The following is a 12,249-nucleotide window of genomic DNA, read 5'->3' as shown; positions in this document are numbered from 1 at the left end:
GTTTATTTTTATTATAATTTTATTTTTTTTTTCAAACCGTTTTCAAATATATGAGTCTTTTTTTATAACCGTTTTGTTTTTTTTTCAGACGCTGGCTTGACAGAAGAATAGGTAGCATACTGAAAATGCCCTACAAATGTTGTAAGTGCACTTACAACTTTATTACGCATTGAAATTAGCTAGCTAATTGAATCCGACATTGTTGAAATACGCCACGGCTGCTGTTCGTTCGTTTCAGCCAAATGCCGTCCACTGCTGGACAAAGGCCTCCCCCAAGGATTTTCCCAACGACCGGTCCTGCACTGCCCGCATGGATGTTGTAAGATTGTGATAACTTGAACCGAGCTTTTTTATTTATGGTCCCGAAGCAGAGTTAAAGTAGTAACTGGGACGTGTAAATGCAATTTTTAAAAGCCGATTCATCATCATCATCTCAGCCATAGGACGTCCACTGCTGAACATAGGCCTCCCCCAACGCTTTCCATGTTGCCCGGTTGGTAGCGGCCTGCGTCCAGAGCCTTCCTGCTACCTTTATTATGTCGTCCCACGCTGCGTTTGTAGAAAATAAATTACTTTAATGTCTTTTAATACTTGTAGTACCTATAAAAATGTTATTTTCAAAGGAAAAAATATTCTTCATTTATTTTACAGTCAAAAGAAACATTTTGAACCGCAGTTCCCTGATTACTGTGATCATGAGCAGTGACCGTGAAAGCCGGTAACTTATTTGTTTATTTATTCTCTAACTAGCTTTAGCCGCGGTTTCGCTCGTGACATTTTATCTGTCACACAAAAACTTTATCGCACATGTTTCTGTTTCAAAACCAGTATAAAAAAAACTATCCTGTATGTCCTTTTCCGGGACTGAAACTATCTTTATACCAATTTTCATCAAAATCGGTTCAGTTTTAAGTGTGAAAGCGTAGTTAGCAGACAGAGTAACCTACTTTTTCATTTATAATATTTAGTGGAGATTTTTTAACGCTACATATTTTCTGCCAGTTAATCTTTCTTCTTCTTTCAGATATTTCATCAAAAAATTGAAGTCTCTTTTTCATGAAGAAATCGCTGAACACCAACGTAAGTTTTCAGTTTTGTCGTCATTATAAAATATCGTCTTATCGTGGTATTTTATCGATATAGATTTAATTTTGTCGTCACTAAAATCAACGGCAAGAAGTAGCTGGCATCAAAGACTGTTTTTTTTATTTGGATCATTAAAAATACCTACATAAATAATTGTTTTTAATTCAGAACGAGGCGTCAAAAGATTGTATTCAACAATAAATAGGCGAAAAACACCGTACAAATTGGGATGGTATGTATTTTTATAAATAGGTTTAAATACTTCGGTTACTATTGTTGCATTGCTATTAAAAATATATTTTACAGTAAATTGTTTACATCATACTAAAACTGAAAAGAAAACTGATTGGGCCTTATTAATAAAATTTACACCCTAGTTGAACTCTGGCTTAAGTTGTCATTTAGTATGGAAATGTCATTTTAATCCAGAGTCCATCCTAGGTGTAACTTTTTATTAATAAGGGGGATTGAGTTTTCTTCGTATTTGCTTTAAAATGTTATATTAGTGAAGTCACTAGCTTATCTTTTCCATACAAAATCTAAGAGAGTATTGTGATTTAATAACTCAAAAAAAATAAAGACCAAGTATGTTGTAAGTAATAGTGTTTTCTTATAAATATTTCATCTTCATGAAGCTTTTTACAGGTTAAATCTGGTGGCAAAGGTGTCTGCAGTTATAAAGTGAGTACCTTTTTCTGCACTTGGGTAAACATCTATCGCCCGTATTTATAAACATTACTATGAGGTCTCACAGTGCGCGTGTGACACACGGTGACACACGAACCAATCCCAAAAAACTTTATTCAAAGCTGTGCGTTTGATTTGCTACTTCACTTAAGTAAGCATCGTTTGTGAATACGGGCGTATGTGATAAGATAAGATAAGAAAAACTTTATTTGACACAAAAATAAAAAATAAAAAATAGAACAAAGGAACTTAAAACTATACACTATAATTATGTGAGGATAGGATGATGTTTTCAACTCTTTTACTTGAAAACTTATGTAACTTTTCATAGAGCTGACATTTTTAACCTATTGACTTACCTAACTATAAGAATCAAACTCCTTTTGCTACTAAAAATACTATTTTAGTACTGTCCCTAATATTATAAATTATTTACAGACCCGAAATCGCCATAAGTGACAAAACTCAAGTAATCAAGTAAGTACCAATTAAAATTTTCGGAAAAATGTCGTAAGAGCACATACAACGTCTTATTCCTACTCATAAAAAAACTCATAAAACTCATTTTATTTTTGCAAGTAGGCTTTTGAAAAGCTCTTTTAATCCTAAATTCTTTAGAAATTTCCATCGATGTAAACAAACACTTGTGCACACAATTACACTATAATACTCACGTTTTCTTAATATCATACACATTATTTCACAAGCTCATGAAACCAACTTTATTCTCATGATGAAACAAATATGAAATCTAACATTGAAAACAAAATATTTTAACAAAATATTTGGATGGTGAAAATTTGTGCTTCATGTTAAAATGTCAAATCAACATTTGACGTTGAAATTTAGGTCCTATCTCTGGAAAATCTGTAAGTCATAGACAATATTCATAGATTCATCTGTAAATTTTATCGATTTTATTTAAAGTATTCAATTATTTCAATTACCAATTACTTTGATAATATTAATTTAAAATAAAATATAAACGAGGTTATATTCAACAATGTATTTTTTCTTCATTGAATGCAATTTTTGCGAAGAAGTCTTTGAATTCAGAGCCCCGATTACGGTAACTTTTAACGTTTCCAATCCAGACGCGCTTCTGATTCTGCGATACGATTGGTCAAAACAGCTGACGTACGCTGTTGAACGACCAATCGTATCGCAGAATCGAGAAGCGTGTCTGGATTGGAGACGTTAAAAATTACCGTAATTGGGGCTCAGTTTTATTATACAGACGAGTGTCACATAAAAAAGGCCTTTCGACCACTTTTCGACTGGTTTACGATTTTATTGTGCACTTTGTCTAGACCCACAGTATAATTTAAATTATATTTCCTAAACAAATAAAAAAGGAAAAATTACATTTTCTTTGATTAAGAAGATCCTATTTTGACGATCACATTACAGATCACAACATCAATCAGAAGAGGGATTGATCTTAATAATTATACAAACGATCTTTAAAAATCTAATAATCGTCTGTTGCAGTCCGTAAATGACATTTACAGAATTGCGATTAACGAGAGATTTTGTCGCATCACTAGTAGATCAACTGACATAGACTAAAAATTCGTCAATGTCAGTTGGCCATATTTGTTTACATTTAGGGAAATTTCTAAAGAACTAAGGTATACACGTCCCAGTATTAACCCTACCACTGCTTCGGGACAATAAATGGGCCAGAGTGCTGAGAAAAAACAGCGCAAGAAACTCAGTCACAATTTAGTCAGTTGCGTCAACTTGACGTCGTCAAGTCACTTTATCTTCGAGTGGTGACCATGGGCTGAAAGACGTAGTGTGGTATACCTCGCATAATCCCATTCGGTGGACCGACGATCTAGTGAAGGTCGCGGGAAGCGCCTGGATGCAGGCAGCACAGGGCCGGTTGATGCGAAAATCCTTGGGGGAGGCCTTTGTCCAGCAGTGGACGTCATTTGGCTGAAACGTATGAAGTATTAAGCCGTGTGGTGACGGCAGAGTAGAATACATTTTGTCACCAACCCCTACTCTTCCCGCGGGTGTCGTAAGAGGCGACTTAGGGACTACACATCAAACAGAGAATGGGCAGCAGCGCTCTCTGAAAAACATCAATCTTTTAAACTGCGATCTCCAACCCGCCTGCCAAGCGTGGAGATTATGGCAAAACCCTCCACTATAGTGGAGGAGGCTCATAGTCCAGCAGTGGACTGTAAAGGGCTGTTGATGAATGATGTATGAAGTATTAATTTATTTATGTTTACAGATGCAAACACTTCAATAGATCGCACAGTTACCGATGCATGCGTGCTCAAGTGATGCGCTTAGCGGGTCCTACTAAAAGCGAGTAAGTATAATCAATACATCATCATCATCATCGGTCATTCAGTCTCCATTGCAGGAGCACGACCCTCTCTAATGTACCAGAGGCAAATGGAGGATTTGTCCTACACTCCCCACGCTGGCCAGACAGGTTGGGGAGGCCTGATGTTCGCTTATTTTTCTCTAAGTCGCCTTTTATTACGATTGCTATGGAAAGCACTGGTGTTCCTATGATAGATTAGAAAGCCGAAACTGCACGGAAAATTCCTTTTTTCCTCACTGCTCAACTAGACTGCTCAACTGCTCAACTCAAAAAAAACTGCTCAACTGGTTATATTTCCCACTGCCCAACTATAAACTGCTCTACTGGAGAAGTTTTATGATGTAAATAAAATTTATTTGACTTCATAAAATTAAAATGTAGCCTAAAATAATTATTGATAATTATTATCATCTCATATCAGATCTCTATTTTCCAACGATAAACAAAATTCGCTTCGAGGTAAATCTGCTCAACTCAATTTAGTTGAGCATTGGGGATTCCCGAATGCTCAACTATTCGCAGTTGAGCGGTTGAGCAGTCTAGTTGAGCAGTGGGGAAAAAAGGGGAAAATTATTTATTATTAAAAAACAAACTAAATGTTAGCTAAATAACTTGAAAAAATATTCTTTCTTTACAGATTAGCCGTATTTAGAAACAAAATGAAGAAAATCATTGCGCCCCAATTCATAAAAGATATTATTGGTTACAGTAAGTATTCATACCTATTCATATTCATATTCATTTATTTGCTCACTAAGTGTAGGTAGGGGAACCTGTTGTACTTAGGCCAGTTTTTCGAATTTTGATTTTTTGAAAAATAATGGTGATAGTTAAACTTGTCTAGTGCAGTTATATTTAAAGATCATTTAATTAACTACATAATTCATTCATAAAATTGTGTATAATTTTAAAAATTTGGGCATACTAGCTGCTAGAAAAAAAAAAGGAAAACTGTCCTAGGTACAACAAACCAGATGTACCTTGGACCGTGTACGTTGTACCTATTTAAATTTAAATAAATGCTTATATTCGCTTCAATTTGTTAATTTTCTGTTAAATTATTATTTGAAACACCAATTATTACAGTTATTAGCAACAATATCTAAGTAAAAGTATTTTTTTAAAAAGATCCTCATCCATATTTTTTGTACTAATTATTTTTCACAATTTTTTGGCAACAAATCACTTAAGTTTAAGCCGGCTCTCCAGTCCATGTTTAGCCTTACACAATCAACAAAAATATGACAATATTCAACATTTTTTCTAGAAAATTTTGTTGAATGTTGATATGTCCAGTAGCTAGATATATAAAGATTATGTTCTAACTATAACCGTTTTGTCAAACATGCAACATTTTTCATAAATTGACATGAAGTAAACCTCCAAAATGTCACTGCGTCAGTGTAAAATATTAAATTACCATTTTTTCTTGTACTTGCACGGCGTCGGCGAATCTTAGCTAACTTCACGTTAATGTTGACAAATAACGTATGTAATACCCTAGACAACTTTTCATAAAACCGCATAATTTAAAAAATATATACAATTGTTTTAGGTACAACTCTGTCCAAGGTTCAACAGGTTCCCCTACATAAGGTCTTATAACTAAATACAGTGCTTAAAACTTAGTAACCTAGTTTAGGTATTGCAAATTTACTTGTTTCTTAACAATTTAGTTCATCATCATCATCATCATCTCAGCCATAGGACACTAGGACGTCCACTGCTGAACATAAGCCTCCCCCAATGCTTTCCATGTTAACCGGTTGGTAAACAATTTAGTTACTCGTCATCAAAAGTAAATAAATTAAAAACTAATAAAAATAAATCAAAAAATCCAAATTTTGCACGGGACTTTGTCCACAATTTGAATAAATTAATTTGGCTTCTAAGAAAAGTTGTCAAATATTAAAAAGAAAAATAAAAAAATCTAAAATCCTTTATGATACAGTGGTTTTTCTACCAAGGCGGAGCGGAGCAGAGCGGAGAAGAGTCAGGCCAGAACAGCATTCAGAACCACTTTATTCAATATTTAAACAATTGCTACATTATTCACTTGACTTCTAGCAACAGGAAAAAATATCTAGACTTTACGGCGTCTCAAGTGGGGGAGACTGGGACTGTTTCAAAATTTAAAAATTATTCTCCCAGGATACTTCAAAGGAGCCACACTTCGCAGTTGCCCCCAGTGGGGGCGATGCCGGTGAGGGCGACAGGGAATAACCGATTTTTTTATACATATCGATTTGACAGCGGGCGGGTGGCGTCGCGCGGAGCGGAGAGAAGTTAAAATAATGAAATATGTTTGGTTATTCAAAACACTTCTCCGCTCTGCTCCGCTTGGTGGAAACCGGGCCTTAGATTAGGTACTAAGCACAGCTTCTAAAGCTTAGACACGGGTTTTCACCATCAATCCCTATTTTTTAAGTGACCCCTTTGTAAGCAAAATTCCTGTTATTTGTTACCATTGGGGTCACTTAAAAAATAGGGATTGATGGTGAAAACGGGCATGAGTTTCATCCGCCACTTCTTCTCTGCAGCCCATAATAATATGTTGTCCCGAAGTGGTGGTAGGGCAAGCTATATTTGGGACGCGTATAAGTGCCCTGGGAAGGGCCTATGCACTGAATAAACTATTTGAATTTGAGTTTAATCAGGTACTTTATCTTTCAGATAAGAAATACACCGCTATTATGATGTCCCAAGCCTGTGGCAGTGATGTGCATAAAGTTTCTACTCAAAATGAAATAATATAAACATTTGTATAAAATTAATAAACAGTAAAATGAATTGTTATTTTTTAATTTCATGTAATGCAGATAATTAGGCAGTTAGCTATAGGTAGGCAGAGATAATTCCAAGTCACGATTAATTAAATTACTTGGTTACATTAATTTCTATTGCTTTAAAAATCAATATTAACCATAAATTTGAGAATTTAGATCGATTGGAGAGACAGAGACGTCACAGATTCCTCTTTCTGTACAAAATGTATGAAGAAAGGGTTTTAAAACTATTTAATTTGAGGTTCCGTACTGTCCCCATGGTGGGGATACACATGACTCAAAGGGGAATTTTGTCAAAGTATTTTGTAAAGGAGAATCCCCTAATCGCCAGTGTTTCTTGTGTCACCTTGACTTTTAGATGTCGCAGTGATGAGATTAAAAGGGGAATTTATTACCCTGCCGGAGCAGGGTGTCAAAAATATTCATAGACTCATTTGAGTGTGTGACTCATAGCCAAATCCCCCGGGGATAGAGGGATTAAAGGGTTAAGGGAAGCTTGCAATACAGGTAGCAGACTGGCATTAAATATGTCTCAAAATGGACATAGGTCACAGGGCGCTACCTAGTATTATATTATCTGTGGCGCTACACTACAGCACGGAGCGACTTACATTTTTTGATATTCGTCGTCGCACAGCCCCCTTAGACAAAACGCACTTTTTGATCGAATCGAAAATCGAATCCGTCAAATCTCCATACAAAAAAGGGGCTTTTCGACTGGTTTGCGATTATAATTTGCACTTTGTCTAGACCCACAGGTATCAAGAACGTACCTCAGCGATGACGACTTAGAGATTTTTTACCCTGCCGGAGCAGGGTGTCAAAAATAGTTATAGACTCATTTGAGTGTTCCCCTCCACGGAAATCTTTAGTAAAAGGCGAAAGATTTATACGTGTTGAAGGGAAACCAGAGTGCCGATGGAAGAGTTGCCGCCAGACCCAAGGAAAGGAAAAAAAATCTGGACACCGCGGGACAGAATTTCGACGAAAATGTACATGCGCCATCTTGTGACAATAAAGGGAACCATTATGTATTTTAACTAAAGCACGAGCGACATGCGGCGATAACGTGTTTTTAGCGCGCGCAACCTTGAATGCTTTTCTTTTATAGCAGAGGGCTGACCCCATTTTAAAATTACACAAGCAATTTGCCCCGACTTCGCATGCATTTTATAAGATTTTTGAAGTGATGTTTTTTTTTACAATAATGGTCCATTCTTATTTAAATAACGGTAGGTAGGTACTAAATGTAGATTTTTTTTCAATTTCGATTAATAGTGTTCAAAAAAAATTTGTTTGAAATTGGCCCACAACTCATCTCGGCGCGAATAAAATAATGTAGTGAACTAGTGACTAGCTAAATCCTGCGACTTTGTCTACGCTCAAGTTTAGGATTCATGTTTTTTTTTAAAAGACTGCAATTACCTAATATTTTCAATAAATTATAATTAATTGATTTTTTCAAAGTTTCTACATTTAGTACAAACAGGTACGAACGTTGTACATTCTTTATCAATTTAATCTTGAAATCTAAAGTAAGTTATTAAATGTCTACATACATTTTACTTATTGTACTACGATGGTATAATACTAAGTTAATCAAATTGCATACCTACTTTTTTTAAAGAATTTTTTTAAACAACTGTATTCCTACAGAGGGCAGAATAAGCACTTAAGCAGGAAACTTAACAAATACAGAGTTAAATCAGCATTTTTATGAATAGATATTGATTTGATGTTCGTGCGAGTGTATCATTGTGTCAATAGTAGTCTTTGTACTATTGTACGCCCCATCTCGGACGAACGTTTTATGATGGGGTTGCGGCATAAGATGGGGGGACTGTCAGAATAATTACACATGAAATCCACTAGATAGCGTTGGTCGTTTATGTCAATAATCTTAAAAAAATCATAAAATTAACCATTATTATTTAAAGTTATAAAAAAACATTTCAAAAATCTTATAAAATGCGCGCAAAGTCTTGTTCTTTATTCGTTCGTTATTTATTTTTTCCTGTGCGACGACGAATATAAAAAAAAAGTAAGTCGCTCTGTGCTGTAGTGTAGCGCCCTGTGACAGTATGTCCATTTTGAGACATATTTAATGCCAGTCTCCCCTATCTGTATTGCAAGCTTCCCTTAACCCTTTAATCCCTCTATCCCCGGGGGATTTGGCTATGTGAGAATATGAAATTCCACAGAAATTAGCCAATTTTATTCAATGTTACATTCTTCGATCAACATTTTCATAATTTTAATAAAATAAAATATGTATTTTGATACCTACGAATTAAATATGGATACCCAGAATTTTATTACAATGGTTTTATAATTAAATGATAGTCGTTCTTTTATTATTTAAAATTAAATAATTTTATTTTGGTAGTGCTTCACACTTCGCCCCGCTCAGATCATTTTCATGATGGTAAATAAGCGTCATCTGTGCATTTTCTATCAAACTAAAGTAACCGTTTCAGATTTGCGTAAGATACTATAAGTTGTATAAGTCTGCTATAGATGGCGTTAAATGATATGTCCAGTAGTTCGTCACCTTGCCGAACGGTGGCGCTGCAAGTGTTAAATTAACACGATGCATTGGATAATAATTTACTTTATGATAATTTCTTTCTTTTAATGTTACATATTATTTAATAATATTGATATTTAAGTCAGTTTACAATGTGTTAAATCAATATCAATATTGTTAAATGTAAACAAAAAGGTAATGTAAACTTTACATTACCTTTTTTGCAATATTACCTTTTTATACATATTTTTTTATAATAGCTAAAATATTTTTTTACTTATTTATAACTTTTGATTATTTTTTCATTAATTTACCAGATCGTCAGTCCACCTAGTGGCCAGCCCACACTACGTCTTCCGGCCCGTGGTCGCCACTCGAGAACTTTTCTGCCCCAACGGCCATCAGCTCTACGAGCCCTGTTTAAATCATGTTTTTTTTTTGTTTTGGACAGAATCTGGCCCTAAAAAAAGTGGGAAGTAATGACAGTGTTTACTGTCAAAACGTGACAGTCCTTGAACTGTCAGGAACACTTAGTGGCCAATATTTCACGTCCCAAATTGCACTGACAAAAAGTGCAGTGAGTGCAGTACATAATAATTAAGATGGAAAACTGCGTACGCGCGCGCTAAGCGGACGTTAGTTAAAATGTCTACAACATGCTCTTTTTGATTTCCTGGAACTCTAGGGTATTAATAAGACCACTTCAAAGAATGGAATGGCATTACATTTTTTGTTAATTTCAACAATTTTTTTCGACTTATTTTTTCATACGAAATTATTTAAAAACTTAACTGTACTATTTTTCACTGAAATAATTCATAATTTACATACACTTATCAATAAAAAGTCTGCACAAAAAGACTAGGTGACAAAAAAAACTAGATTGATGATACTATGTATAAACTAAATCAACTACGTATCTTCTAAATCTAGAATCCACAATATCTTCAAAAATATGCTTTTAGAAACACATATTCCTAAGAATCTTTAACTAGTTTTTTTATTTATAGAATACTAGCTTTCCGCCCGCGGCTTCGCCCGCGTGGAATTTTGTCTGTCACAGAAAAACTTTATCGCGCGCGTCCCTGTTTCAAAAACCGGGATAAAAACTATCCTATGTTCTTTCCCGGGACTCAAACTATCTCTATGCCAAATTTCATCAAAATCGGTTGCGAGGTTTAAGCGGGAAAGCGTAACAGACAGACAGACAGACAGACAGACAGACAGACAGACAGACAGACAGACAGACAGAGTTACTTTCGCATTTATAATATTAGTTGGGATACCCTTAAAATTTCTGGAAAACAAAAGGAACACGTTGTAGTGGTAAGACCACAGACTGAGGTCCCGGGTTCGAATTCTAGTAGGGGCAACATTTGCTGCGGCTACAAAATACATGTCAAATACCGAGTAAGCTTTTACGGTATATTCATTAGACTTTACTCGTAATAAAAATCTACGTATTACCTACTATAAAAGCAGATTTTTATAAATAAATAACATTTGGGAAATCGTTAATCTTGTTTCCTTCTCATCAGCCAGATAGTTTTGACCCTCAACCCCTTCATCATCATCATCATTTCAGCCATGGGACGCGGACGTCCACTGCTGAACATAGGCCTCCCCCAATGCTTTCCATGTTGATCGTTCCAACCCCTTGCCAGACAAGTATTTTAGGGTAGATGCAAAAGCCACGATGACATGATGATGATGATGACATGTGATGAAGTTTCATGATGACCCAACGTTCTTAGTTCTTACCTATGTTAGGAGCTTGCGCTAACAAACTTCTTCTTTATTTTTCTTCAGCTTTTATAAAGAACGTAAGACTGGCATTCACTGACTCTCTGGGCTGCACCATCTTACTTTAACCACAGCTTTGAAAAACGTCAAAAGTCTGTCAAACTTCATAGAATAACCTCCACCTTTTTTGGAGTCGGTTAAAAAAAACCATTACGCCACGTCACGGTGAGATAGGTACAGTTTGACATTTAACTACTTACGCCCGTATTCACAAACATTACTATGAGGTCTCACAGTGCGCGTGGAAGCACAGGTTCACACACGAACCAATCATAGAGATTCAACGCTGTGCGTTCGATTTGCTGCTTCACTTAATACGAGCGTTAGCTTATATCTTGGTCTGGAGCCAGCATAAGAGTCCCCTTTGCTTGCATGTCACCAGCCGTCCCTCCGCCATTTTACAAGCGAATTTTTAATTACCCGCTTTTTGCGCGCGCGCACCACGATTGGTCGGTCTGTGCGCATACGTAGCTTTTTGCGCGCCCATGTTCTTCTGAGAAAAGAATTAAGCTAAATAAATTTAATTTGGGATGTTTCAATTCTTATGGTTTGATTGCTTGCTTGGAATATGATAGTTAAGGGAGAGATAAATGGTAAAAATCTTTAGTTGCAAACTTAACTCTAAAAAGAAACACCCTGCATAAGTTCTGGCAGAATACGGGACTATTCCCACCACTGCAACTCCTGTGTAGCCAGGATCTACAGCTTGACCGCCAATAACAACCAGTGAAGGTCAAGTTTGTCCCGGGGGAAAGTTAAACTGTCATTGTAGGTCTGGCTCTCCCTCACTCTTCCCGTGGATGTCGTTAGGCGACTAAGGGACAAATATGCGATCATCCTAGGCTTGTGTAAGACTTATTTTTTGTATGCTACGTGTATTATATATAATAAGCTGTATGTTTTCCTAATAAAGAAAATAAAAACATCAGGCCTCCCCAACCCGTCTGGCCAGCGTGGGGAGTGTAGGACAAATCCTCCATTTGCCTCTGGTCAATTATAGGGTCGTGCTCCTGCAA

At 35.9% G+C, this 12,249-nt stretch overlaps 1 protein-coding gene and 1 non-coding gene across 3 annotated transcripts; one reads left to right on the top strand and one right to left on the bottom strand.

Annotated features, from left to right (window-relative positions):
* The first annotated feature begins 88 nt into the window (after positions 1–88).
* On the top strand, positions 89–6,880 carry LOC114359703 (uncharacterized). 2 transcript variants are annotated; one of them, XM_028314186.1, is made up of 9 exons: positions 95–141; positions 652–718; positions 1,025–1,080; positions 1,255–1,318; positions 1,732–1,767; positions 2,212–2,250; positions 4,019–4,099; positions 4,755–4,825; positions 6,791–6,880. In XM_028314186.1, the coding sequence occupies exons 1-9, from the start codon at positions 126–128 to the stop codon at positions 6,871–6,873; spliced, it is 513 nt and encodes a 170-aa protein (XP_028169987.1). In that variant the 5' UTR covers positions 95–125; the 3' UTR covers positions 6,874–6,880. The 2 variants fall into 2 exon arrangements, with proteins under 2 accessions (XP_028169988.1, XP_028169987.1); XM_028314187.1 differs by lacking the exon at positions 652–718 and having other exon boundaries at positions 89–141.
* An 824-nt stretch (positions 6,881–7,704) lies between these two features.
* Positions 7,705–7,819, bottom strand: LOC114359705 (U5 spliceosomal RNA). Its single transcript, XR_003656440.1, has one exon. It is a non-coding gene; the product is annotated as a U5 spliceosomal RNA (small nuclear RNA).
* Between the last annotated feature and the right edge of the window lie 4,430 nt (positions 7,820–12,249).

This window comes from Ostrinia furnacalis, unplaced genomic scaffold, assembly GCF_004193835.3.
Source record: "Ostrinia furnacalis isolate ACB-3 unplaced genomic scaffold, ASM419383v2 OfSCF4604, whole genome shotgun sequence".
Classification (NCBI taxonomy): Eukaryota; Metazoa; Arthropoda; class Insecta; order Lepidoptera; family Crambidae; genus Ostrinia; species Ostrinia furnacalis.
This window is presented reverse-complemented; position numbering and strand designations above follow the sequence as displayed.

Excerpts from the sequence above, each read along its gene's own strand:
- LOC114359703 (XM_028314186.1), top strand. Across the intron at positions 4,100-4,754 it reads GCGGGTCCTACTAAAAGCGA|ATTAGCCGTATTTAGAAACA; the intron begins GTAAGTATAATC and ends CTTTCTTTACAG. Across the intron at positions 4,826-6,790 it reads AAAAGATATTATTGGTTACA|ATAAGAAATACACCGCTATT; the intron begins GTAAGTATTCAT and ends TTTATCTTTCAG.